The 26,956-nt window shown below is 50.1% G+C and overlaps 10 protein-coding genes across 10 annotated transcripts; 4 read left to right on the top strand and 6 right to left on the bottom strand.

Annotated features, from left to right (window-relative positions):
* Positions 1 to 274: 274 nt before the first annotated feature.
* On the top strand, positions 275 to 4,037 carry SMC3 (chromosome segregation protein SMC; the record flags this gene model as incomplete). The annotated part of the gene is made up of 4 exons (XM_043280204.1): positions 275 to 312; positions 370 to 529; positions 581 to 3,689; positions 3,745 to 4,037. The coding sequence occupies 4 exons, from the start codon at positions 275 to 277 to the stop codon at positions 4,035 to 4,037; spliced, it is 3,600 nt and encodes a 1,199-aa protein (XP_043137806.1).
* A 937-nt stretch (positions 4,038 to 4,974) lies between these two features.
* Positions 4,975 to 5,685, bottom strand: ACHE_50481S (GIG1 family protein; the record flags this gene model as incomplete). Its single annotated transcript, XM_043280203.1, has 2 exons — positions 4,975 to 5,531; positions 5,583 to 5,685. The coding sequence occupies 2 exons, from the start codon at positions 5,683 to 5,685 to the stop codon at positions 4,975 to 4,977; spliced, it is 660 nt and encodes a 219-aa protein (XP_043137805.1).
* Positions 5,686 to 5,946: 261 nt separating this feature from the next.
* On the top strand, positions 5,947 to 7,034 carry CBR1 (cytochrome b5 reductase family protein; the record flags this gene model as incomplete). The annotated part of the gene is made up of 4 exons (XM_043280202.1): positions 5,947 to 5,951; positions 6,006 to 6,151; positions 6,209 to 6,834; positions 6,885 to 7,034. 4 exons carry the CDS (start codon positions 5,947 to 5,949, stop codon positions 7,032 to 7,034), a joined length of 927 nt encoding a protein of 308 aa, XP_043137804.1.
* Positions 7,035 to 7,247: 213 nt separating this feature from the next.
* On the bottom strand, positions 7,248 to 8,333 carry ACHE_50479S (phosphatidylinositol phosphate kinase family protein; the record flags this gene model as incomplete). The annotated part of the gene is made up of 2 exons (XM_043280201.1): positions 7,248 to 8,012; positions 8,073 to 8,333. The coding sequence occupies 2 exons, from the start codon at positions 8,331 to 8,333 to the stop codon at positions 7,248 to 7,250; spliced, it is 1,026 nt and encodes a 341-aa protein (XP_043137803.1).
* Positions 8,334 to 8,632: 299 nt separating this feature from the next.
* Positions 8,633 to 10,927, top strand: ACHE_50478A (arginine--tRNA ligase; the record flags this gene model as incomplete). The annotated part of the gene is made up of 4 exons (XM_043280200.1): positions 8,633 to 9,046; positions 9,103 to 10,397; positions 10,449 to 10,862; positions 10,921 to 10,927. 4 exons carry the CDS (start codon positions 8,633 to 8,635, stop codon positions 10,925 to 10,927), a joined length of 2,130 nt encoding a protein of 709 aa, XP_043137802.1.
* Positions 10,928 to 11,209: 282 nt separating this feature from the next.
* On the bottom strand, positions 11,210 to 14,267 carry ACHE_50477S (uncharacterized protein; the record flags this gene model as incomplete). The annotated part of the gene is made up of 2 exons (XM_043280199.1): positions 11,210 to 13,801; positions 13,851 to 14,267. The coding sequence occupies 2 exons, from the start codon at positions 14,265 to 14,267 to the stop codon at positions 11,210 to 11,212; spliced, it is 3,009 nt and encodes a 1,002-aa protein (XP_043137801.1).
* Positions 14,268 to 15,280: 1,013 nt separating this feature from the next.
* On the bottom strand, positions 15,281 to 15,661 carry ACHE_50476S (uncharacterized protein; the record flags this gene model as incomplete). Its single annotated transcript, XM_043280197.1, has 2 exons — positions 15,281 to 15,466; positions 15,521 to 15,661. The coding sequence occupies 2 exons, from the start codon at positions 15,659 to 15,661 to the stop codon at positions 15,281 to 15,283; spliced, it is 327 nt and encodes a 108-aa protein (XP_043137800.1).
* Positions 15,662 to 15,904: 243 nt separating this feature from the next.
* On the bottom strand, positions 15,905 to 16,287 carry ACHE_50475S (FAD-dependent oxidoreductase; the record flags this gene model as incomplete). Its single annotated transcript, XM_043280196.1, has 2 exons — positions 15,905 to 16,196; positions 16,280 to 16,287. The coding sequence occupies 2 exons, from the start codon at positions 16,285 to 16,287 to the stop codon at positions 15,905 to 15,907; spliced, it is 300 nt and encodes a 99-aa protein (XP_043137799.1).
* A 1,135-nt stretch (positions 16,288 to 17,422) lies between these two features.
* Positions 17,423 to 18,965, bottom strand: ACHE_50474S (glycoside hydrolase family 76 protein; the record flags this gene model as incomplete). The annotated part of the gene is made up of 4 exons (XM_043280195.1): positions 17,423 to 18,004; positions 18,059 to 18,508; positions 18,560 to 18,807; positions 18,878 to 18,965. 4 exons carry the CDS (start codon positions 18,963 to 18,965, stop codon positions 17,423 to 17,425), a joined length of 1,368 nt encoding a protein of 455 aa, XP_043137798.1.
* A 1,621-nt stretch (positions 18,966 to 20,586) lies between these two features.
* Positions 20,587 to 22,645, top strand: ACHE_50473A (putative ABC transporter; the record flags this gene model as incomplete). The annotated part of the gene is made up of 6 exons (XM_043280194.1): positions 20,587 to 20,719; positions 20,765 to 21,258; positions 21,309 to 21,744; positions 21,792 to 21,871; positions 21,926 to 22,079; positions 22,137 to 22,645. The coding sequence occupies 6 exons, from the start codon at positions 20,587 to 20,589 to the stop codon at positions 22,643 to 22,645; spliced, it is 1,806 nt and encodes a 601-aa protein (XP_043137797.1).
* Positions 22,646 to 26,956: the final 4,311 nt, after the last annotated feature.

Below are 26,956 nucleotides of genomic sequence, written 5' to 3'. Positions count from 1 at the left end.
GATTGTTGCTGCGACGATTTTTTTCGAGTGCGGACCTTATGGGCACTCACCGCTCGGCAGAACCCCGCGGCCTGAGGACTCGCCGCCTTCAACGCGTAGCGCGTACCGTAAGTAGGTTCTTCTCCAAGGCCAGAAAGTATCAACTCACGGCTTGCGCTATCACCTATAGCGTGCACTGTTAAGCGTTCACGAGTAGGCCTTTTTCTGATCGCGCACCATCGCGTGATGCTTTGGTGGTTACAAGTGTCGATTTCGCGTCGCGTGCCTCGTCGAGATGTACGTTAAGCAAATTATTATCCAGGGCTTTAAGAGGTGAGTGCGCATTATCCTTCTTAGTTTGAGCTTTCACTGATATTGAGCGTCCCTTAGCTACAAGGACCAAACGATCATCGAGCCCTTCTCGCCCAAACACAATGTAATCGTTGGTCGCAATGGTTCCGGCAAAAGTAATTTCTTCGCGGCCATCCGTTTTGTCCTCAGCGATGCCTATACACACCTTGGTAGAGAAGAGCGACAGGCCCTTCTACACGTGCGTCTACTATCCTAGATGGATACTTTGCAGCTGGCTGACCTGGAACAGGAAGGATCTGGCTCCGCCGTCATGTCGGCCTATGTCGAAATCATCTTCGACAACTCCGACGACCGATTCCCAACTGGTAAATCAGAAGTTATCCTTCGTCGCACAATCGGTCTGAAGAAAGATGAATACACCCTGGATCGGAAAAACGCTACCAAGTCCGATGTCATGAACCTCCTCGAATCAGCCGGTTTCTCGCGATCGAACCCGTATTATATCGTTCCCCAGGGTCGTGTTACCGCCTTGACAAATATGAAGGATTCGGAGCGATTGAATCTGCTTAAGGAAGTTGCGGGAACGCAGGTCTACGAAGCGCGCCGTGGAGAATCCCTGAAGATCATGAACGAGACCAACAGCAAGCGGGCGAAGATCGACGAGCTTTTGGATTTCATCAATGAGCGGCTTGCTGAGTTGGAGGAAGAAAAGGATGAATTGAGGAATTTCCAAGAACGGGATCGTGAGAGGAGATGTCTGGAGTACACCATTTACTCGCGCGAACAGCAGGAGATTGCGGGCGTCTTGGACAGTCTTGAGGAGCAGCGGCAAACTGGTGTCGAAGATACGGACCTGAACCGCGACCGTTTTATCCAAGGAGAGAAGGAAATGGCGCAGATCGACGCAGAGATTGCCGAATGCAAGCAACAAATCGAGTTCCTCAAGGTTGACAAGGCCCAGCTGGAGGACGAGCGCCGCGAGGCTTCGAAAGCACTCGCGCAGGTGGAACTCCAGGCGAAATCGCTCAAAGACAACCAGGCTGCTACGCAGTCCCAGAAACAGCGCCACGACCAGGATTTGAATGCCGTTCAAACCGCTATCAAGCAACGCGAATCTGAACTCCAGGAACTTCTTCCCCAGTTCAACACGGCAAAAGACGAGGAAGACGATGTCAGGTCGCAGCTTACCGATGCAGAGACGTTGCGTCAACGGTTATATGCCAAGCAAGGTCGGAATTCGCGGTTTAAAAATAAGTCAGAGCGGGACAAGTGGCTGCAAACTGAGATTAAGGACAATCATACCTCCATTTCTACGGTCCAAGGTGTGATAGCCCAGACTCGGGAGGATATTAAGGACCTTGAGAATGAGATTGCTTTGTTGGAGCCGGAGAGTGAACGTTTGCGGCAGCAAATTGAGGGCAGGGGAGATACCATCCATTCCGTGGACCAGCAAGTCCAGAGTGCAAAGGATGAGCGAGACCGGTTGATGGACCAAAGAAAAGAACTCTGGAGAGAAGAAGCCAAGCTCGATTCCGTATTGACTAACGCCTCGTATGAAGTCGAGCGAGCCGAACGCAACCTTTCTCACATGATGGATCACAACACCAGCCGTGGTATCGCAGCTGTTCGCCGGATTAAACGTCAATACAATTTCGAGGGCGTCTACGGGACATTAGCCGATCTTTTTGAGGTTAACGAAAGATACCGGACGGCAGTTGAAGTGACCGCCGGCCAGAGTCTGTTCCACTACGTCGTCGACACGGACGAAACCGCCACCAAGGTCTTGGAGATCCTACAAAATGAGAAGGCAGGAAGAGTGACATTCATGCCTCTGAACCGTCTGAGGTCGAAGCCCATCAATATGCCCAGAGCCAGTGACACGATTCCCATGATTGAGAAGCTGCAATATGACCCTGCATATGAGAAGGCGTTTGCACATGTGTTTGGAAAGACGATCATCTGTCCGAACCTGCAAGTTGCATCGCAATACGCCCGCAGTCACGGCGTCAATGCTATCACCCCAGAGGGTGACCGATCCGACAAGCGAGGTGCTCTCACTGGTGGTTTCCACGACTCTCGCTCTTCTCGTCTTGACGCGGTGAAGCATCTCACAAAATGGAGGGACGAGTTCGAGAGCAAGAAAAACCGGGGCACGGAGATCCGGCGAGAACTGGAAAAGCTCGACCAGGTCATCACTCGGGCCGTTGGTGAGTTGCAGAAACTTGAACAACAGCGACACCAAGTGCAGAACAGCAGCGGTCCCCTACGACACGAGCTGAGGAGCAAGCGCGAACTACTTCAGAAGCAGCAAGACAACCTGGATGCCAAGCGACGAGCCCTCCGGAACATCGAGGCCAACTATGCTTCTCTGTCTGACCAGATCAATGCGTTCGAGGCGGAACTAAAGTCTCCATTTCAGAAGGCGCTTACCAGTGAGGAGGAAGAGCAGTTGGAGACTCTCAATGCGACTGTTCAAGATCTCCGTAAGCGGTACCAAGAGCTTACCGGCGGCCGCAGTGAGCTGGAGGCGCGTAAGTCTGTTCTCGAAGTTGAACTCCGGGAAAATCTTCACCCGCGCCTCGACCAGCTGCTCAGCCAGGGTCTTGATATGGCTGATGACGACAATGGGGGCAACCTGAAGGAGACCCAGCGCGAAATGAATCGCCTTGGAAAGAACTTGGAGAAGCTTGGTGACCGTTTGCGACAAGTAGACGAGTCTATCGAGAAATCCAACTCGAGGGTCTCTGAATTGCAGCAACGCAATGCTGAAACACGGCGGGAACTGGAAGACCTCGCCAAGTCGATTGAGAAGCACCAGCGCCGCATGGAAAAGAGCATGCAGAAGAAGGCAGCCCTGACCAAGCAGGCTGCTGAATGCGCAGCCAATATCCGTGACCTGGGTGTTCTTCCCGACGAGGCTTTCACCAAGTACAAGAACACCGACTCCAACACCGTCGTCAAGAAGCTGCACAAGGCCAACGAAGCGCTGAAGAAGTACTCTCACGTCAACAAGAAGGCCTTCGAGCAATACAATAGCTTCACGAAGCAGCGGGAAACCCTCACCACTCGTTGCGAGGAGCTCGACGCCTCGCAGGCTTCCATCGACGAGCTCATCCAGGTGCTTGACCAGCGCAAGGACGAAGCCATCGAGCGGACGTTCAAGCAGGTCTCGCGCGAATTTCACAACGTGTTTGAGAAACTGGTTCCCGCGGGTCGTGGCCGGTTGATCATCCAGCGGAAGACTGACCGTGCTGTTCGGACGGGCGAAGAGATTGACACGGATGACGAGGATGCGCGGCAGAGCGTAGAGAACTACATTGGTGTGGGTATCAGTGTCAGCTTCAACAGTAAGCATGATGAACAGCAGCGTATCCAGCAGCTCAGTGGTGGACAGAAGAGTAAGCCTCGCCCCATATATTTCTACTGCTGAAGACAAGTTACTAACCGTACTAGGTTTATGTGCACTCGCCCTAGTCTTCGCCATCCAAGCCTGCGACCCAGCACCCTTCTACCTCTTCGACGAAATCGACGCCAACCTCGACGCGCAGTACCGGACAGCCGTCGCCCAGATGCTCAAGTCTATCTCCGACTCGACCAACGGCCAATTTATCTGCACAACGTTCCGGCCGGAAATGCTGCATGTGGCCGAGAAGTGCTACGGTGTGAGTTTCAGGCAGAAGGCCAGTACCATCGACGTGGTCTCAAGGGAAGAAGCGTTGAAGTTTGTTGAGGAACAGAGGGTGTAACGGATGAAGCTTTGATGTTTTCCTTTTTTCTTTTCGGTTTAGGGATATAATGACAGGCGTATGGTGGTCCTTTTTTTTTTTTTTTTCTTCTTCTTCTTATTTCGTTGAAGTATTACTTTGAATGTATGTACTTTAAGTCAACTTGCTGGTAATTCACTGCTATGAATTCCCATTGCTATTCATTGTATTCATTTGTCTCATGTTGGAGACTATATATCTCATCAGACCTAGCACCTACAGGGTAGACCTCCGGAAAACTTCTCAACTATTCTTCGTTACTTCGCAAAGATCCAGTGTCTGATTTGTCGGTGATGAGGAACATCAGAAGACACGGATATTTGGATGATAGGGAGCCAACCCGATGTCAACGTGATAAACATATTAAAAGGGCCCAAGGGAAATAGTGCATTGAAAACACTGCCAATGTGTTTCACAATGGTTTTGGCGCAAACGAAGGCAAGCAGCTCTGCTCCTACCTGAAGGCCATCAATATGCCAATACTCTCATCCTATCACCAGGCTCAGACATGGCCTTTTTCTTTGCCCTGGTTACTGGCTGCAAAGATTTCGTTCAACGTTTCGAAGGCAGGGGAGACTGGGCATTATCTAACAGGATACATCTCCCGTGGACACTATCTTCTAGATCATAATTGGCTGAACACACGAACCTTCGATGAAGTTCTCAAGATCCTAATATGATTATTCGAAAGAGATCAATCGTAGAAACATCTCGCTATTCATTGCGCATTCAGATGAATTATTTCCGAGCGAAGTCAAACCCCAGAATCATGGCAAAAAATCTAAGATCTTTTCACTGTTAATTACTAAGATATTTGTTAGTGAGTTTATTCAATATAGCATCGATATGGATGGCATATGGCAGGAAGACAAACATAAGATATGGTGTTTCATTACTCGTTATGGCATATTACCGTAGCTTATTCCGTCCACTCCCTTAGAATATGATCCGGAACATCCCTCACAAGAATATGAACGTGCTCCAAGGACTTCACACTCTGCAAAGCACTCCAATTCTTAAACCACAGGACCCGCCCCTCAGCACCCTCAATCCCCTCCCCCTCCAATCTCCGCACAAACATCCTCTTCACAAACCCCTCAATTAGACCCCTCGACTCATCCGTCAAATCCCCTCCGTCCTCTTTCACCGGAACCGGCGTCCTCAACCAAACAATCAAATGCACAATCCCCGGCGCCAACCCGTACGGCCAGTCATTGCGGAGGATCTTGTAGTCCGAGGGATCGGCAAAAGGGATCGGGTTCGCAAAGGGCAGGACGGGGCCGCTGTCGGCGGTGCCTGAGGCACTATTGGCCACGGCGGGGGTGGAAGAGGAAGGGTCCGGGAGGTGCCATTTCAGGCGGACCTGGCAAATGAAGTTGGTTATGGTGCCGTACTGGGCTTTGGTGGTGCTGGACCACGAGAGGTATCGGAGGAGGTCGGAGGGTTTCCGCTTGAGGGCGCCGAGGTCGTTTTTGGCTGTGGGGAGTCAACCACTGTTTAGCTATGATTATGGCAATGGTGGCATACCAATGATCGCAGAGAGATCTTCCCAGTCGTGCGGGACGAATTCCTCGTCGGTCATGGAGAGGATCTGCCGGTCGGTTTCGGTGAGAGTGAAGGGAGTAGTCATTCTGTCTATGTACGAGTAGAATATCAAATTGTCTATGTTTGTAGAAAAATACTCTTTTGAGCATAGTTTTCCGGGGCCGAAGAAGCAATTGATTCCGCGCTTATTCTGCCGGCGGTTTGCAGATTCGGCTTTTGTTCCCCAACATTTTGTCTGCGGTCACTCACTCTTCTCCTTTTCTCAACCGCTTCCCTCTTTTCTTCTTCTCCCCTATTTCTCTTCTCTTCGTATCTCTTGTTCTTATTCTCGCGAAGAGTCTTCATTATGGGGTATGTACAATCGATACTCAAGCTGGCATTTCGCGACTGACACGAGCTGAGCAGCGCCTTTTCCACCGAAAACATCAACGGGGTCTACATCCCCTCGGCCCTTTTGATCCTGGGAACTTTCCTTGTGAAACAGGAGTGGCTTCCTTTCGCCGTGGCCATTGCCGCTGCTCTGGGTGGTGTCAAGCTCTTGGGTGGTAGCAGTACGTGGCTTTCACCCGGTGTTCATGTGAATGCGACAACTAAACACACCCAAACAGAGCCCAGAAAGGTCCTCATCGCCGACCAATTCCAAGACTTCATCCTCAAGGAAAAGAATGAAATCTCCCACAACGTCACCATCTACCGTTTCTCCCTCCCCCGTCCCACCGATATCCTGGGTCTCCCCATCGGCCAGCACATCTCCCTCGCCGCCACCATCGAAGGCCAGCCCAAGGAAGTCGTGCGCTCCTACACCCCCATCTCCTCCGACGAGGATGCCGGCTACTTCGACCTGCTTGTTAAGGCCTACCCGCAGGGTAACATCTCTAAGTACCTGACAGACCTGCAGGTCGGCCAGACCATGAAAGTGCGCGGTCCCAAGGGTGCCATGGTCTACACTCCCAACATGTGCCGTCACATTGGTATGATCGCTGGTGGTACTGGTATTACTCCCATGTTGCAGATTATCAAGGCTATTATCCGTAACCGCCCGCGCAACGGTGGTAACGACACGACCAAGGTGGACCTGATCTTTGCCAACGTGAACCCTGAGGATATCCTACTTAAGGACCAGCTGGACCAGCTTGAGAAGGAGGATGATGGTTTCAACGTGTACTATGTGCTTAACAACCCGCCGGCTTCGTGGAACGGTGGTGTTGGTTTCGTTACTCCTGACATGATCAAGGTATGCTTTTCGCCTCACTGATCTAAGGCGACCCTACTAACGTGTTATAGGAGCGTCTCCCCGCCCCCGCCAGCGATGTCAAGATCCTCATGTGCGGTCCTCCCCCCATGATCAGCGCCATGAAGAAGGCTACCGAGTCTCTCGGATACACCAAGGCTCGTCCTGTCAGCAAGCTCGAGGACCAGGTCTTCTGCTTCTAAGCAGTGGGGTTGTTTCTATTATTCAAGTAAGCTGGGACATGCCGTTTCCCATATGGAAATTTAAGATGCGATATTAGCATTTCTGTGAGTTATGATCTGTTTATAGATAGACAAGAAGCAGGCTTCGATGAGCAATGAGACAAGAAATTCGTCATTTATCATTATCGTTATCGTTATCATCAGTTATTAGCTATTTAAGGTATCACGGGTGTATTAGTATTCTTCTTCATGCACCTCCACCATAGCTTCCACCATCTCCAAGAACTTCCCCCGGTACTCCTCCGCCGTAGTCGTGATAGTCATAGGCCCCTGCCGCCCAATCATATTAAACGTCTGCACCACTCCCGTCATAGCCTGAGCATGCAACTTGTGCCTCGCCCAGAAGAAATCCAACAACACGACGCGATACTTCCACTTCGCATCAGAAGACGGCACTCCAACTCGCCATCGATTCTTCCTCCCCACAACCGCGGGCGTCGAACTAGCGGGGTACCGGACAAGGAATAACGAGTAATCGACCGCATTCGACTCCTGCAAGAAGTTTGTATCGATGCGCAGAGTGCCTATCAAATCTTCGAAATCCCCTGATGAAAGACGGATTTTATCCTCCAATCTATCCCCTAGTTTCTCCATAGTTTTTTCATCCAGCAAATAATCAGGAACCAGGTCGCGCTCCGGGTAGAAGTAGTCCACCGGCTTGAGATCGTACGTCTCCCACTGGTCTTTCGCAAGGTCATCGCTCTTCCCACACAGCATGTTCTCCATGATGATGTGGTGTGCGGGGGTTGTTCGCAGTAGGCTTCCGATCGTGACGTACGGCGCGAAGACATAGTCTGTTATCCAAACGAGGAGGGAGTCGGGCTTCGTGCACATGTGCATATAATACGGCTGCAGGAGGTCGCGACGGAAGAACGAGTGTTCGAAGTGTCGCGGTAGGGATTTGATTAGGAATTTCGAGTTGGAGGTACTAAAGAACGTCTACCTCACTATACATTAGAATCGGGTCTGGCTACGGAGGTGAGATAGAGGAGTGCATACCGATCCAGAGAACCCCAAGTCCCCCATAGACTTCACTCGATCCGCGGCCGAGAAACACTCCAGATACTCGTTCTCGTCGATCTGCCAGACATTATTGCGCAATCGCTGGAAGAGGATGTCGGCATAGCGTAGGAGCTCAATATAGTAGATGCTGAATAGGACCTGGATATGTCCGGTGGTTGTTCTGTTGAAGTCGTTTGGGTCGCGGAATAGAGCTGAGCGGATTGATTTGCTCAGGGCGGACTGGCGACGACTACCCATGGTCGCGTTTGTTGTGAGACTGTAGAGTGTCGTATGTCTTCATTTTGAGATGACAGTCATAAACAGGCCTTATAGCATGGGCTGTCACCTCGTATCGATGACTGGTGGTGCCTAGTGTGACGTCACTGATACAGATAGGGCTAGGGTAATATCCCGCACGTGTAGATGTCACATGACCTCATATGACATGGTACACCGCCCGGCAGAACGCCGCATTGAGTCAACCAAAAAAACCCTCCAAAAAAAAGAGGAAATTGGGTTCTTTTTCTCGCTTGTGGTTCGTTTGCCTTGAATATTTTATGGGTCGTGCAGTGGTAAGCGGGGCCCGATATTTCGCTTTGCAGAGTGTTACTACTGTTTCCGCCCGGACTTGTTGCCCCTCCATCCCGACTTTTCTGCGCTCCAGTTATCGACTTTTTTTCTCCGCGCGCCCCTCCTTCTCCTTCGCATCCTCTCGACGAGCATTCGGTACCTCTAAACGTACGGTCGCCATGGCTTCGAATGACCTTCCCATCTCCGTGGAGGGATTGTCCCTCCAGTCGACCTCCGAGACCTCCAAGTTCGCCAACTGCTTTCCGTCGCTGAACCCGGTTGATATCTATCGCGAACATATTGCAGAGAAGCTGAGCGAGGGCACTGGTATTGAGGCGGAGAAGATCTACTCTCGGTTAATGTGGACGAGTACCCTGGACAAGGGTGACTTGGTTTTGCCGGTATGCTCATATCGGAGGATATTGGTACATCTCGCACGGAAAGCTAACATGCATAGATCCCATCCCTCGGAATCAAAAAGAACCCGCAGGAACTCGGCAAGGAGCTCGCCGAGAAGTTCCCCCAGTCCGACCTCGTCCAGCCTCCCAGCGTTGCCGGCGTGCACCTGCAGTTCTTCTTCCGGCCGCAGCCGCTGATGCACACCGTCCTCCGCCGCATCCTCAAGGACCGCGCTACCTATGGTACAAACGGAAACCAGGGTCTGCGGGACCCCGCGGACCCCTCCAAGGGCCGCAAGAAGATCATCGTCGAGTTCTCGTCGCCCAACATCGCCAAGCCGTTCCACGCGGGTCACCTGCGGAGTACCATTATTGGTGGTTTCCTTGCCAACCTGCACACCGTCATGGGCTGGGATGTGATTAAGATGAACTACCTCGGTGACTGGGGTAAGCAGTACGGTCTGCTGGCAAATGGGTTCAAGTATTTTGGTGACGAGGAGAAGCTCACCAAGGATCCTATCAATCACTTGTTCGATGTGTATGTCAAGGTCAACAACATTGTGTCTGAGCAGGATGTGCCGATCAAGGAGCTCAAGGAGCAGATCAAGGCCAAGAAGGAGAAGAGCGAGGATGTTTCTGCTCAGGAGGCCGAGCTGCAGAAGTTGGTCGATGCCAGCGAGGATGAGAAGGCCCGTCGGTACTTTAAGAGCATGGAGGATGGCGACCCGGATGCTCTCGCCCTGTGGAAGCGCTTCCGTGAACTCAGCATCGAAAAGTACAAGTCGACCTACGCCCGTCTGAACATCGACTTCGACGTGTACTCCGGAGAGTCCCAGGTCAAGAACGAGAGCATGACCTCTGCCTACCAGACCATGGAGAAGAGCGGCGTCGCTGAGAAGTCGGACGGTGCCGTTATTGTCGACTTCACCAAGCACGGTGCCAAGAAGCTCGGCAAGGCTATCATTGTTCGCAAGGACGGTACTCCTCTGTACCTGACCCGTGACATTGGTGCTATCGTTGAGCGTGACGAGGAGTTCCACTTCGACAAGATGATTTACGTCATTGCTGCTCAGCAGGATCTCCATACCGCTCAGCTGTTCAAGATCACTGAGCTCATGGGCCACAAGGACTTGGCTAGCCGCTGCCAGCACGTCAACTTCGGTATGGTCCGTGGTATGAGTACCCGTAAGGGTACCGTCAAGTTTTTGGATGACATCCTGGGCGATGTCCGTGACAAGATGCACGAGGTTATGAAGAAAAACCCCGAGAAGTACGAGCAGATCGAGAACCCCGAGGCCACCGCCGACATCCTGGGTATCACCTCCGTCATGGTTCAGGACATGAGCGGGAAGCGGTAAGTCCCCAATTCCCTTTCTTTCCCATTAACCCTTGCTAATAAAAACAGCATCAACGGCTACGACTTCAACCTCGACGCCATGACCTCCTTCGAAGGTGACACAGGTCCCTACCTGCAATACGCCCACGCCCGCCTCCGTTCCATCACCCGCAAAGCCGGCCTCGACCCCTCTCAACTCGGCGACTCCAACATCGACCTCCTCACCGAGCCTCATGCCATCGACCTCGTCCGCTACCTCGCCCAATGGCCCGACGTTCTCCTCCAAACCACCCGCACCCTCGAACCCACCACCATCCTCACCTACCTGTTCAAGATGACGCACATGCTCAGCTCGAGCTACGATGTGCTCAAGGTTGTCGGTAGTGAGGAGGAGGTGAAGAAGGCGCGGATGATGCTTTACGAGGCTGCGCGCCAGGTGTTGTATAATGGTATGCGGATTGTGGGGTTGAGTCCTGTTGATCGGTATGTTCTTTTCCCTTTGGTTCCTTTTTGGGTGATGGTAATACTAACGATGGTCTAGGATGTGAACGTGAAACGTGTGAACGTGTCAATTGAAAAAGCGAAAAGTATGATTTCCTTTAAATCCCAATGTTCTATAGTGATTTGGATAGATGAATGAACGCCTTTCTTCTGCTATCCTGGTTATATAAGCTTCATCACGAATTTACGATTCTTGCCTAGGTTCAATAATGATCTATTAAACAACGTTGGGAAAAGAAAACGTACCAAAATGGGCCTTAAGTACAATAGACCCCTCAAAACCCATACATAAACAAACCACCCCGAACCGAATATATACAACCCCACAGCTAAACATCAACCCTCCTAACAACATACGGCAAAATCCTCACCTCCCCAACCAACCCATTCTCCACATCCTCCGGCAACGGCCCCGTGCTACTCAACATCGGCTCCGACCCGGCAATCCGAATCCTATCATACAAACTGCGGATATAATTCCACATCACCGTCGGCACGACAACCTCAACCTTATTCGTCCCAGAGATCAGACAAGGCCCAATATCTGCGGTGGGATTGCTGAAATCCAGCGCTGAAAGGCGGTGGTTGTTTATGGAGACTTGCAGGCCGTGGGAGACTGGTGGGAGGGAAATGTATGCTCCGGTAATTTCGCTACTGGATGGCCAGGTAAATGTCGTTGTGTAGTACCCCACGCCAGATGTATTATGCAGGCCTTGGATATCGAGCCAGGAGGGTAGCGAAGGGTCCTGGAGGTGGTGCGTGGTGTTGTGTTTCACGGCGGGAATGCTGGCGTTTGAGAAGTTGGATGGTGCTTCCCAATGTTCGGCTGTTAGGGTCCAGTTGGATAGGTTGAATGGTGCTCTGGTGTTGGTACTGTTGGCTTTGAGGGAGTGTGTTTTGCCATTGGAGAGTTTGACAGTGCTTGATGAACCAGGAGCGACGTGTAGGGCTAGACCGTTTGATTTGGTGTAGTTGTATCCCAGTACGTTCGGCGGGAGCTGCACGGCATGTGCGGATGGTGTGTCGATTTCAGAAGCTAGCTCATTGCTAAACGCCAACACCACTGTCTGGTTCGAAGCCAAACTGAGTGGAATAGACAAATTGCCATTCTGAATCTGGTAGTGCAGCACCGGCGCACGCTTGCCGCTCCAGCTATCGAAGAAATACGGCGTCTTGGTGGTTTGCACAGTGATACTCCCCGATGAGACACTGCTGGCTGTTGAGAATAGAAACGCGTAGTCCGTGGCGTTGTCGGTCCGGAAAACGGGGTACCAGGTGCCGTTTGTTTGGACGCGGACGCGAGGGGCGAGGTTCAGGGCCGTTAGCTTTTGCGCGATCTCGTGGGTTCCGACGCTGTATACGTTCTTGGTGTTCTTGAGCTTTTGTAAGGCTAAAGAGACGGCTCTTACGTCGGCGGCGTTGCTAGAGGCGTAGTATCCGGGTAGACCGCCACTGAGGATTATGGGTAGTCCGTCCTGTGCGTATTGCTGGAGTCGATTGACGGCGTCCAGGGTGACGTTCTGGTGGCTGGTGATGACCATTGCCTTGTATGCTGGTGATTCCGGTGCGAGGAGGCCGTCGGCCACGCGTGCGTTGGTCATGTTGAAGTTATCCGGCGATAGATAGGTGTATGTATATCCAGCATCGATGAGGTCTTGGCCAGTGTACATGGTGCCCACCTGCGGATCCGTGACAGAAGCCTTGTTGAAAAAGGCAACGTCTGTCCGCGGCTGTCCCAGGTGCAGGATGTACTGGTTTCGACTGGTGTAGGCGATTGCCTCGGGGTAGCTGTGTAGCCATGCAGGCTGCTTGTCGTTGTAGGATTCAGAAAAGAGCATGAAGAATGCCGTGTATCCCGGCCACGTTGTCTCGAAGTAGTTGCCAGTGTAGGTCTGACCGTGCAAAACAACTTGATTCACACCCCCTGCAAAGGCACTGTTGATCTGCCACAGCAAATGGGAAACAGTGAGCCTGAAGGCCTTTCGCAGATCACCACCCATCTCGTTGGAGATAACTTGTCTCTGGGCAACGTTGGCGACTCCAGCGAACTGGCGATAGCCGTCGATGTTGTCGTTGAAGGCTAGACTCTCGCACTCGGGTGCGTTGACGTACTCGATGCTTGATTCCATGTCCAGTGGGAAGTTATACGAGACTTGTGCTGAGTATTCCAAGCCCAAATCCTCAGCCCAAGATGTAAATGTCTTCAGGTAATCCTGATATCCCTGGGCCAAGGCTTCCCGATAATCATTGACGAAGCCTTTCCCAGAATCTTCTGAATCAAGCACACACGCCAGATCACCTGGATAGGATGGCTGCACACCAGGGTTGTTGTTGCCAAATTGAACCAAAGGTAGGTACTTCCGCAGGTCATATCCGTTTATCTCTCGGAAACGCTGTGGTAGCGAAGGCGACCAAGAGATATTGGACTTAACTTCAAGGCTGTCCTCCCAAGCGTACTTCCCGACTTCCGACAAAAGCTGCTTGATCTCCGTGTCATTGAGGATATGCTTCTCCCAGAAATCAATGGTCGTTTGTGCACCGCGAGAACTGAAGTGATCCACGGTATAAGAGCCGTTGTCGAAGATTGTTCCCGTAGTATTGGTTTGAATGTCAAGATTCTTCGCAAGATCCTGGTACTGATAATATGCGAAAAGACGATAGTCCGCGCCAGTGGCGTTGAAACGCAGGTTCACGGTCCCATCATTCTGGACTTTGTTTGTCTGGTCCGTAAGGGAATCGCTTCGTAGTACTAGACGCGTAGAGTTCGTCGAAGGAGTACTAAAAGTAGTGCTTGCCGGATTGTGAATGATCGGTGAGGACAAAACCTCTGCCGAAACGAGCGCAACTAGCTCGCCCGCACCCCATCCAGGAACAGTGCCACTGTAGGATCCATTCGCAGGGACACTTGCATTGAACGGCGCCTTTCTTCGTCAGCACTTGCACCCCTTTAGCACGCATGAATACACCTACCAAATCCCAATGCAACCCCTCATCTGTAGTAACAGCCGGAACTCCCTGCCCCTGATTCGGTCCCAACGCAAAATCAAACACCATCCCCGCATCCTTCGCCGCCTTCAACGAAGCCTTGAACATCTGATTAAATGCCGGCGTCCCAAAGCCATACGTTGCCCAATCAGCCCCCTCAGGCGGCGGCGCCAACGATCCTCCATAGTTATACAGCGGCAGGAACTCCACGCCACCGGCTCCAATCGACCCAGCTGATTTGATGTCACTTTGTACGGTGTTGGCGTCCACGCTCGCATCGGGGAGCCAGTATCGGAATTTCACGCGTGCGTGGTTGACCGGGTCCTCAAACGAACCGTAGTCATTCCGGCCCAAGACTGCTGGGGCCAGCAGCAGGGTCTCGAGCCATGTGAGAGTACGCATCTCTGTGCCAACTGAGGGAGTGAAGAATAATTTGGACCGTCAGTATGTCAAAAATAGATTCGCGCATGGCGTCTGCAGTTTTAAAAGAATCAAATTAAATGAATTGACGAAATCAGGGTTGACTATCCCTGACCTGAATAGGAAAGCGGCCATCGATCAGTGGGGAATCCCCGGTTTCTGGCACGTGCTTTTCGTCAGCCCGGAATTTCCGAAGGTTTCAATATGCACCAGTCGAGTATATCTGGACATCGCCGGGGCTTAATTGAGCGCACTCGGGGTATTGCTCACCGATTGTGGAATGTATGCCTCTTCGTTGGACTTGAGATATAAAATACGTGCATTCAATCGCATACTCTGCGCAGCAAGGCGAGGCCAAGTCGGAATGTCCGAACAGTCGTCACAACTCGATGACGATCTTTAGACGTTGGGCGGAGATATACCGGACAGCCCTCATAGGCATCAACAATGTCCACGGGGCGGGAAATAATCGTGTCTTGCCGTCTAGTGTAGATTGCGGAGATACTCTAGCCCAAATTTTGCAGCCGTTACTGCATACTGACTCAGCGGATCTCGGAACCTTGGTGACTTCCGGTCTGGGTTGGTTTAACGAGTATCTAAGAATTTCAACATCATGGAGTTTCGTTACCAAATGCTTCTTATGTGCATCTCAGCCCAGGACAGTGCATGCCATCCAGCCCCAAGATTATGCCAAACCACTAACTATTACTGTATATTCAAAATCGTGTCAACAGACCCAGTCACAGAATCAGACCCAAGACTACAGTTTTCGACCCCGATGCCGCTGGATACTGTCAGACGTGGCCGTATAGACGTGAACCTATCGCTCTTGTACTTCCACTCCTCTAGTTTTTCTGCCCCGCTGAAGGATTCCAGTGCCCTATGCAACCACATTTCGTTCGTCAAGGAGGGCAGTTTGAGCCAAAAGTCCTCACTTTCCGGGCCAATCTTCAATTGACCTCGACAATTTGAATTTGCAAGATTTATAGCGGCAGCTAATCGGTCTTGATGTCGTCTGGTATACTTCTCCAGGCAAGAGGTTGCATCAGACAGAGATATGCAAGATGTGGAAGATGAACCGTAGCCCTGCCCTGGGACGCAAGAGTACGATGGAGCATGTTCACGAAGACAGCAGCTGATTCAATGGCTTGTTTTGCACCCATGGCCGCGTCAGGCACCATCTGATGCGGTTAGAAACAAATACCACGGAAGGAGGGGTTTCGATAAGGACGTACCTTGTGCGCAGCATCGCCCATGATGAACATTCTTCCGTGGAACAATGGATCTGCTAACCCATTCTCTAGCGCCGTCATGACTGCCGTGCGCCTTTGCTTGAAGATATCTTGAAATACGACACCCTGCGTGACTTGTGTCATGACGGTATAAATCAAAAATGTCGGCGTCAGAGAATTTCCGTGCGCCCTTGTACTCAATCAGGCTCTCGAGTTCTTGGAACATGAACCAGTACAAGTCACCATGGATACCACTAAATATCAGGAGGGAGACCCCTGGCCGGTAAATAGTGAGAGCTCTCCCTGGACCAATACCCCAAATTGGGTTGGATATCCCATACACACATGCGTAATTGGCATTGAAAGATGTTGCCACTAGTCATTTTGTCAGCTTCCGCTCCGGTGAGCCATAAGGAGAGGTGATAGCTCCTTAGCCTTTTCGTGGCTGACAGATCTCTCCTGGATTCCGCGGCACACAACGCTTCTCACGCCATCAGCGCCAGCCACAAAATCACAGCTCATTTCACTCCCATCAGCAGCAACAACCACTGTCCCCGCATCAGTGCTCCTGACAGCCGTGACACGCTTCAAGGTATGAAGCCGGCTCTTATCCACGATGCTGTTGTAAAGAACCTCTAACACCCGCTGTCTCTCCATAAAGAAGCCAACATATCCCAATCTGTTACAATGGAGAGACATAAACACGTCGCGTTAGAAAATTCTATATGCAGAGGCTGGGAGGAGACTTGCTTTTCTGCATACTGAGACATTGAGGTAAAGGTAGCATGGATCCGACCCTCTGCATCCCGATGTTCCCACGACTCGAGCGGGACTGCATAAACATCCAGCTCGCCAATGACACCTATTTAATCCAGGATGCGAAGCCCGTTTGGCATTAGACCAATGCTTGCCCCGGCTGAAGGCATAAAGCTGTTGTAGGCTTCCCAAAGGCAGTAAGGGATGTTTGCAAGCTCTAGCATCCGCGCCAGTGTCAGCCCTGCTATTCCTCCTCCGACAATTCCGACAGTTTTATGGGCTCTGTCAGTGGTCATCGTTGTTGGTGATGTCGAATGTAGAAAAAAGACTGGAGATAGAAATCTGGAACGAATGCTTCGCTTTGGCTAGTAGTGCTACGTTTCTCCCAGACCATAGCTTTCGATGATGTCGATTGTTGGCCACTCAGGTACCAAAATCAGAGCATGATAGATAATCGTCTTGTTAGTTCGTATAGCCCAACAACCGTTAGATTACAAGATAAGGTGTCCCCACTCGGCCCGTCGGGCGTTGGACGCCCAGTCGGGGTGTGAGGGTCCGATATGCCTAGCAAGCTCGGTGTCGGGGGCTTCCAAGCCCGACCTATATAAACGATGCTGGGAGAGTCGAGAAGTCTAGGGAAAGTCGCTAATGAGGCAAGGCCTCGATTTAGGCCATGTCTCTGCAGCTATTTTTCGCGGCCAGTTTTTGGATAGTTCCTAACAAAATCAACGTCCTTGGGACGGATTGACCAACGACATATTGGTATGGTAATGACGGTGAGATTTTGTTAGTCCAGGAATGAAACGTTCCATAAGCCTCGGCGCTAGAGCACTATCTAACCTTAGTTGAGTTCAATGATATCTTATATCGTAGCCATATACTAGAGGGACATTTAGTGTATCCAGCAGCAAAAAGTCCAGAGAATCAAGTTCCTCTTGTGTTGGTATTAGTACAGTATGTACATTCACAAACACCTTCCGATCTGCTCCGCGAAGAAGATAAGTTGATAGAAATAAAACAGCACACAATATACCCAAACAAAAACCGACAAATACCATGAAATAAACTGTACAAGCAAGGCTATATAAACACAGCGCATCCGGCCTTAGTAGAGGCATCAAAGAAAATACAAGTAAATCAAGAGACAGATCAACCAGCACCAGTAATCATAAATGCAACCATACCAACCCACACGCCAACAAACAGAGCAGTCAAAATACCAGCGCCCGCCTTATCACCGGTGGTGATCTTCTTCAGCGTCTGGCCGCCATCACCACCGCCACTGCTCGAGCCAGCATTCGGGTTGCTCTTACTGTCACCACCAGTGTCGGAGGTGACGGGGCCCTTGTCATTGGACTCGATGATCAGGTTGGACGTGAACACGTTCGTAGCGATGATCTGCTCTTCCATTCCGTTCCATCCGTCCCACTTGTGCTGGTACCATCTCACACCGCAGGTGTTGTTACCCATACCAACACACGAGTCGGCTGCGGCTTCGGCAGATGCCTTGAGTTTTGGCTGGATCTTGTCCTTGGTAGATGGGATGAAAAGAGCGGTATACGCGAGCCAGGAGGTAACAAGACCCTTGAAGAGGATTTCGTTGTTGTTGCACACTTCGAGCGGTTCGCAAGGTTCCTGCATGGTGTTGCCGCCGAACTTCTTGGGGAAGAACGTGCTGAAAGTGGTTCCCAAGAAACCGTTGACGCGCTTCAACCACTTGTCGTCATTGGTCTATGCATCGCCATCAGCATTTCGTCTGAAATGGGGAAAGAAGAGGTGCCTTACGTAGTTGTACATGTATGCGGAGCCCATGATGAAGGTTCCATAGTTGTAGGACCACTGGTTATCACCCGGGCTCTTGCAGTTATCATCGATGTCGACAGAATCAGCGATATGCCATGTGTCCTCGTTGAGCAAAGGAGTCGATTCCATCCAATCGTAGATCTTCTCCGCCCAGTCGGCGTACGTCTGGTTATTCGTGTAGCGAGCAAGTCGGGCCGAGAGCTGGAACAGAACACCGTTCGAGATTGTGTTCTTCATCGCATAACCGGCTTGGTAGGTGAAAAGCTGCCACCGCAATCCACCACCGCACGACGTCGTATCCCATCGGGCAACCTGCGTATTGAAGACACCTTGCGCCAGAGACAACCACGAGAACCCATCTTCGACATCGGGGAATTGCAGCTCTGCCGCAAGCATCGCGGTCAGACCCCAGAAACCCTGGTCATCATTTCCCTACACAATGTGTCAGAATATCGCCACCAGAGGTCGCCCTTTGCGCCTTACCAGGTAGGTACTGTAGTTAGACGGCATGTAGTCTCCCCCGTCACCAGACTGATGCTCCAAACCCTGACTGGTCTCGGAATTGTAGGTCGTGTCGCCGGTGTACTTCCAGTATTGCAGCGCGGCCATGAACAAGGCTGAACCTTCCCACCATTTCTCGGGGAATGCACCGGGATTCTGACCGGTCTCGTTACCGGAATACCACATGAACATTCCATGTGCGGCCTGTTCGGCGGCGCTTTTGATAGAATCTGTGGCGAGAGTAAGATATCAGCTTTCTGCGACAATCGCATAGCACAGAGAAAAGAAAAGATGACGCACCATCATCGTCAATGCTCAGCTGGAGGGCATGCGATATCCCCGCCTGGAGAAATGCAGCCCATATTGTTAACCAATGAAACCAATTCATAATTTTCCAGAGTCCAGATCTATAGCGCAATGCCAAGACCAGAGCAATACATCAACGAAGAATGCACTGCTGCAAGGTACACGATATGCGATGCGATGCGGTTTAAGATGTCATTCAAAGCGTGTCGGAGAGTTGGAGAGGAATGCGCGAGGTTCCTGCTGCGGAGCCGCCCCTTATCCCTGACACGCCCGACGTTCACACTTACTTGCCGTTTTCGGTCGGTGGCCCTGACAAAAAGTCTTACGCACGTGACCTTACAAAAATAGGTCGATGTCATCATTGGCGGAGATGGAGGCCATCCATTGGTCAAGGTGGAAACAAGCACCAGGGACCAAAAGGCTTATTGGCTATTGACAGAGCTCCACTCGGCTGACGCGGACTAAGCGGGCCCAAAAGGGTGCGATCGTCAACCCTTCCCGGACTATTATCGGTCCGGTGAGCCGCAACCGGGGTGGTCGTTCCGCAAACGGTAACTGGTATACGAATCAGGTGAGATCAGGTGAAATCAGGTGAAATCAGGTGAAATCAGGTGATGGTCAGGTGATGGTCAGGTGTCGAATCCATAGAAAATTCTTTAGATCCCGAGGCAAAGTGGCGCCGTCAAGAGCCTCCGGGTAATCGTCGATTCTAGATCGATCTGCTGTCTGTTATTGGAGCAGCGGACTTTGAATTTCAAGGGGCCCAAGACATGCTTTTCAGAACGCCTCCTGTGAACAAACTGTCCAAACTACGGAATATCTTGAGATAACAGCAGAGATCTCAATATCTCATGGGTCAGATCGATCTGCAAACATATCCGAGGACCCGTAAGCTGTCGAGATATCGCCGGCAGGGATGAACAGCTGTGTTCCATATGAATATACAGTTCTAAACACGCACTCAACCGTCCACGAGCTACCATAATCTATCTTTAAGCTTACTGCAAAAATATTCCAATAGGCTCAAACAATCTCAAATATATCTCCATGTGGTCTAAGTGGCCCAATATCTTTCCGAGACGTCTCCACATGATACATCCCAGACGGGATAAGCTGACACTACGGTGCATCTATGGCTACAACATCTGTTAATATATGTTCCTTAGTCGATAACTAGCACGGTAACGCTTCAGCGACGAAGCCCGAATCGGATATCATTTATTATTCGATGGCGGAGCTCCGCACGAACGGTGGGGCCTTGAGATCTATGTTTCCAATAGAATATGCACAATACATGTCGATACGATGTGAAGCATCACACTCCAGTAGCATGATTATAATATTGATAATCCTATTGTCTAAAATACAATCATATCACAGGATTAGGACCACATAAACAGAGAACAAAAATACCAAACAAACTTCCAGCTTATCGTGACACTCCAAACTATCGCATATTGCTTTTTTTGATGCTGACAGCTGAGATCCAATGCAACCTAACGACCCCTCGAAGCGTTCCCATTCCATCATAACATTCATGTTAAGGAATCGGCGTCTATAAAAGTCCATTGACCCCGAAGTGTTTCGGCGACCAAAGGTCCCCGGTCAGTCCCCGAAGTATATGGTCCATATGAACGGCGATTACCAGCCTATTTAGACAGGGGGCTAGACGCATACAGTCGACACCATTGGCAAGTAAGAAAATGGACAACGACGTCGAGAACAACAATAAGTTCCTTCTCAACGAAACGGTGAACTCCCTCTCGTTCAGGGACATAACCGTCTCCGTCAATGATCGTGATCTCATCAAAGGCATCAGCGGGGATGTCCAAGCCGGTAGGGCATTCAAACTTCAAAGATAGACGAGTACTGACTCCCCAGGCCAACTGGTCGCCCTAATGGGCCCCTCAGGCAGCGGCAAAACAACCCTCCTCAACGTCCTCGCCCGCCGTGCAGCCCACAAAAACACCACCGGCGACTCTTACGTGAACAAAACCAAGGTCGACGATACCACTTTCAACCAGCTTGCCTCCTACGTCGAGCAAGAAGATGCACTTATTGGTTCGTTAAATGTCTGGGAGACGTTGCAGTTCGCGGCGGACCTTGCCCTACCTCGCTCTGTGAGCAAGGGTCAGAGAAAGCAGCGGATTCAGATGTTGCTCAACGCATTTGGGATCCAGAATCAGGCGAAAACTCTGATCGGGACGCCTATAAGGAAGGGAATTTCGGGTGGACAGAAGCGGCGTGTTAGTGTTGCCAGTCAATTAATGACTTGCCCGAAGATTTTGTTTTTGGACGAGCCGACTAGTGGGTTGGATTCGACGGCGAGCTATGAGGTTATCTCGTATGTGCGGGAGCTGGCGAAAGCGAACAATGTAGGTCTTCACTTCAATTAAGTACGCTTGGGACCAGCTGACCAGTATAGCTCATCATCATCGCGAGTATTCACCAACCGTCCACCAGTACCTTCCAGCTTTTCGATACGCTGCTGCTTCTGTCCGCAGGACGGACCTGCTACTTTGGTCCGATAAAACAAATTGAGCCCTACTTCGCCGGCATCGGTTATCCGTTGGACATGTACACCAACCCGGCTGAATTTCTGCTCGATCTCGTCAGCTCCGATTTTGCGGGACGTTCCAACACCGACGAGAACCGGGTTGAAAAGATCCAGGATGCTTGGTTGCGGAAAACAGAGTCGAGCAGTATCGAATCCTTCCAGCCGTCTGAAAAAGGGAAGCCGATCATGAACGCCGGTGACCGTCCGGGGATTGCATGGATCACGCTGTCCCTTTTTCATCGCGCGTTTATCAAAAGTTATCGCGATGTGGTGGCGTATGGTATTCGCATTGCGATGTACCTGGGTACGTATTATGCATTTCACGTCAATGTGTTAAAGCTAACAAGACAGGTCTGGCGATTATGATGGGCACCGTCTGGCTGCGACTGGACACATCCCAGGAGCACATCCAACCATTCACCAATGCTATTGTGAGTATCTCGTACCAGCACCAGCCAGCTGTGACAAACTTGCTAACTGATCAGTTCTTCGGATCCGCCTTCATGAGCTTCATGGCCGTCGCATACGTGCCCGCCTTCCTCGAAGACCGCGCAACATTCGTCAAGGAACGTGCCAACGGCCTCTATGGCGCAACGCCATTCATTCTAGCCAACTTTATAATTGGCCTCCCATTCCTCTGTACGCCCACCCCACCCATCTTTTCTATACCATTACTAACAAGCCCAGTCATAATAGCAATCCTCTTCTCCATCGTCGCCTACTGGCTCTCCAACTTCACTCCCACCGCAACCGCCTTCTTCACCTGGGTCCTCTGGCTCTTCCTCGACCTCCTCGCGGCCGAATCCCTCGTCGTATTCGTAACAGCCCTCCTCCCCAACTTCGTCCTCTCGCTCGCCGTCGTCGCTTTCGCGAACGGCCTCTGGATGAGCGTCGGCGGGTTCCTCGTTCCCATCACAATCCTCAATCCCTTCTGGCATTACGTTTTCCATTATATTGACTACCAGGCGTATGTGTTCCAGGGGATGATGGTGAATGAGTTTGGGAGGAGGAATTACAGTTGTGGGGGTGGGTGTCGGTGTATGTATAGTACGGATCTGGAGGATCAGTGCTTGATAAGGGGAACAGGGGTGCTGGAGCAGTACGGATACGGAACAGGGAATATGGGTAAGTGGGTTGGGATCTTGATTGGCATTATTGCGGGATATCGGGTTTTGGGATGGTTGGCGTTGGTGTGGAGGCGTTAATGGTGGAGGGTATGTGGAGATGGCAATAGAGGAGGATGAATGCAGGGAAAGGAGAGGTATATACATTTACATTACTTAGTATACTAATAATAAAGACTTTCATTTTTGGCGAATTCGAAATACACGGTAGGGCTGGGTCCCTGTCAGAGCCAGAACCGAAGTGAACGCGATGAATGCACACATCTCCCAATAATTCAAAATGAAAAAAAAAAAAAAAGATATTGCCGAGTATATGGCAGTGAATATCCAATAGAGTGAATTTCCTACTGCTCCAGAAGTCTAGATGCAAAATAGAAGTCATAGCACACCTGTCAGGCCATAACCAACTCCGCGGTATCAGAAGAACAAGTCAACTTGACTTTTAATCACCATTTAAACATCTACTCTACGGCCACGATATGGGATACCAAATCCGGAAGGAAATGATGGTGACTGCAGCGAAAGTATAAGGAGAAATGGCTACAACCCCTAGCATAGGTCACAGACACACAAGTCTCTACAGTCTCTGTGAAGATACAGCAGGTAAAGCCGATTTGAAATGCTGATATTGTTGGAACTAGTGATGTACGGTTTGGCGCCTTGAAACACCGATCAAGATTCTTAAGGGAATACCGAACTTGAACCCTCCAGCGAATCTGCCACCTGTGGGAGAATATTGACCTAATTACCTCGAACGGTGATGGACAAGAAAGGCACGAGCCTCTCTCCTTCGTACACCCACTGGGACGTTATGGATGTCAGTGGCCTTATAAGTGGGGTACAGTGTAAACGATTGGGATTACCAATGGTATCAAGTCTTTTACTAACATTGCTAATTACAATGTCCAGAAGACTTTGCTCCCTGTTCCCAAAACATTTCGAGATTTTCAAAGCTTGGTTTTATCGCCTGTCACAGAGTCCATTGACTCTACCACCATTTTTCTTTCGTCACCTGATATGACGGTGATTCTGGCAATTGCGTCGCAGATATTATTAGGATGCCCGTCGAGACCGTTGGCTATTATATACAAATTATATGCAACTCATCGGTATGTTTTCGTACTAATTCCTTGTGGGTATCATGTGTACAGGAGTGTTAATTTCTTGTCGTATGACCTCAGGTAACACATTTTTAAACAAACGGGCCACTTAAGGGGTATAATCAATATCCAGGGCCGGGCTGTAGCTCAGCGAACAGCGCTTGCGTCTAGAGGCCCACGAGGACCGGATTCGACTCCCGGCTGCCCGTATAATTCTCTTCTTCTTCTTCTTTTTTCTTTTTTATTTGTCCCTAGCCCTGACGTTGGTGTACAAATATACTAGAAACAAAAGCCAAAAAAACAGAGGATGAACCATACAAAAAGTTGCATAAGAAAAGAGAAAAAGGAAAACAAAAACGCCCCACGTCCAGGCGAGGACCTAACTCACGACTAACACATTTGCAAACTGAGCTATCGATTCCTTCTTTACCTGTCCTTACAGTCTTTACGGCGTTGTATACTCTTGTTGCCTATCTATAGGCGTGCGGACGGCGATTGGCTGTCTGGTGCGGACGCTAGTCTATTTCGGTAAGGTTGATCTACGTTAACACCTCAGGCATTATGATTTATGAGTGCACATTTGGCAGCGACAGCTAAGATGTCAGGGTAACCGAAATGAAACGAGAGAAGTCCAATTATGTGCCCTAGTGGATTAGCGGAAAGAATTCATGGCAGTCATGAACGATCACGAGGCCCGGGGCCAAGACAGGCAAGGAAGAGGCTGCCACGACGCGCCTCCAGCACCATATTGAACCCCAGAGACAAGAGAAGCTGATCATCTGTCAACCCATGTGCTGAGTATCTGATGCACTCAGACAGTTGAGAACAAAACCCGCATCAGGGATACGTGAGGATTGGCATTCGCCCACGTTCCGGTCGAAGCCAATCCTTTGCTCAGCTGTCAATCTCTCTGATTTACTGTCCAACATGAATTGTGCGCTATCAGGTCAACGGCCGTCACAAATTCCGAACTTCAAATGACTTTGCGGCTCAATTGACTTGTCCAGACGCTTATTGTCGAGAGATGCAATCTAAAGCGCATGGTCAGTGTTGAATGCTTTGAAAGCCGTTGGACCAAGCCGCGATAGCAGGCATCAGTCAAAAGCTTCTCAACTTACCAGGCTTCTCAAGAGCTTTCCGTTGGCACATCAGTTGGCTACAAAGCACACTCCACTCTATATTAAGTGGACATTATGTACCGCGGCGGAATGATGGCCCGCCTTACCATCGGACATAAATGAATACAGTAAAGGATGAACAGGTCCATATCAATGGTCCTGTGAAGGTGGTGCTAGTAAATATGCGAAGATCTCGCGGCATATTCAAACTCCTGGATTCAGAGAGACAGGCAATGGAAATCTTCAGAGCCCCGGGTACTAAATTGTATAACCAGGCAATACATTGGTTCATTTTTCGAAATTCATGATACGCATTGTAACTTGTTCATGGCGGAAGTGGAAATGCATTAGCAGCAGCTCGTGAGACCACCGTCAGGTATTTTTTGGCCATGTAGCAGTCGAAAACATATATTGATCCTATCAGGCATATTGATTTACTCTAATTGTGATTACATGACATATTTGACGAAATTTATCTCCGTGCATAGTTTATGCGATTTGTTTGTCGAATCGAGAATAAGGTAATGCAAACTTGAGGCCATCGGGCCCATGAAGTTGGGTGTAAACGACGAGCGTCCTTAGAGACCGCAAAGCTACACTAGCCCCCTTCGTAGCCCTGAAGTAATCAAGTGATCTGTCGAATTGGGTTGCAGGGGATGCAGGGAATGAACGTGGGATGAACAGCTTATCGGAATGTATCAGGTTTCGGGAGAGACGATCGTTCAGTATGGGTCATCTCCAGCTCGGGCTTAGTTTCCATCATGTATGAACGAAGAGCTAGTGGTAGTGCGAACCTGACCCTTATCCAAATGGTCGGGATGCATGCAAACACTGCATGAGCTAACCAACTGTAGACACCGTGCGAACTAGGTTAGTATATGACTCACTCTACCTGTACTACTCGGGTCCAAGTGACGTATGGCCTTCAAGTTACTCCATACAATAGCCGATTGAGTCGAATTGCATGCCGATAGGAAATATATGACATGTCCAACGGTACCTAACTTTACTACAGATCCCCACCCTGCAAACTAGCAAACGAATACAGAGCAGGGAATCCATAGCTAGCGCTGCAGCATGCATCCAAAGTCGTCATGATGCACATTGGCCGGCACTCTGCATACCGCGCTGGAGTGAGAGCTGTAGGATGATGTCGTCTGTCAGCGAGGGGAGCTTGACGGAATGTCAGCGAAGAAAAGTCGCTGCAGGGGATGGTGCAAGGATGAATATGCACGTGTAAAGCACTCGTAGTACTGTACTTGTAGCGTCTGTATAGTTAGTACGGAGGAGCTAGGATAATCATTAATCACATGGTGGATTATATTCGTGCAGTCAGTCATGTACGGAGCACGATGTACGACTGAGTACATGTTCTGTAGTCTGTAGGAACGGGAACTGTGGAAGTAATATAGATGGACCAATGGCTAAACAATCCGGAGTGCATCCCCATTATTCCGCGACAAGATCTAAGCAGGAGATTGACCCAATTCGGTATTTGAGTCGAGTGAGTGATTTCTGCAGTGGGGATGTGGTATTATGATTGGGCCGCGATGAGGTTGGGCATCAGTGAGAGAATAAGAAGGGGTATAATACGGAGTAGTTATATCAGAAAAGGATAAGAGGGGTTAGTGGTATAAGTAGATGAATCGAAGTTGAGATTGAATATAGAGAGAGATGAATACTGAAGACAGAATATAGACAAGGTTATGGATGGACCCAGTGCCAACACACTATCCGAATCTCATGTCGTGCATTTAATGAATAGAGAGCCCCTCATCGGGCATAGCAGGAGGGGAAGAGTAGGAGAGAGAAAAGTGTACGGAATAGAAGAAAAAGAAAAAGTAAAGAATTACTGTTTGAACTGCTCTTCGAATGTGTATCATTTGTGGTCAGTGACAAACCCCTCTCTGCTGTCTTATATCCACTGCCGCTCTCTCTCTCTGTTCACTCTTCTCTTCTCTTCTCTTTCTATCCTTCCTCTTTTCATCTCGTCTTCTTCTTCTTCTTTCATTCTTTTTGTTTCATTTTATTCTCCTCGCTTATCTTACTGCATCGGTTTAATTACATACTGCCGCCATCCGATTGTGGCATCAAAATTCAGCCTAACCTGAGTGGATGGACGGTCGATTCGCTGGCCGCCGATGGAGTAGTAGATATCCACTGAGTGGTCACTT

The sequence above is a fragment of the Aspergillus chevalieri genome, chromosome 5 (genome assembly GCF_016861735.1).
Source record: "Aspergillus chevalieri M1 DNA, chromosome 5, nearly complete sequence".
Taxonomy (NCBI): Eukaryota; Fungi; Ascomycota; class Eurotiomycetes; order Eurotiales; family Aspergillaceae; genus Aspergillus; species Aspergillus chevalieri.
Note: the sequence above shows the minus strand (reverse complement) of the source record. Positions and strands in the feature narration are given on the sequence as shown.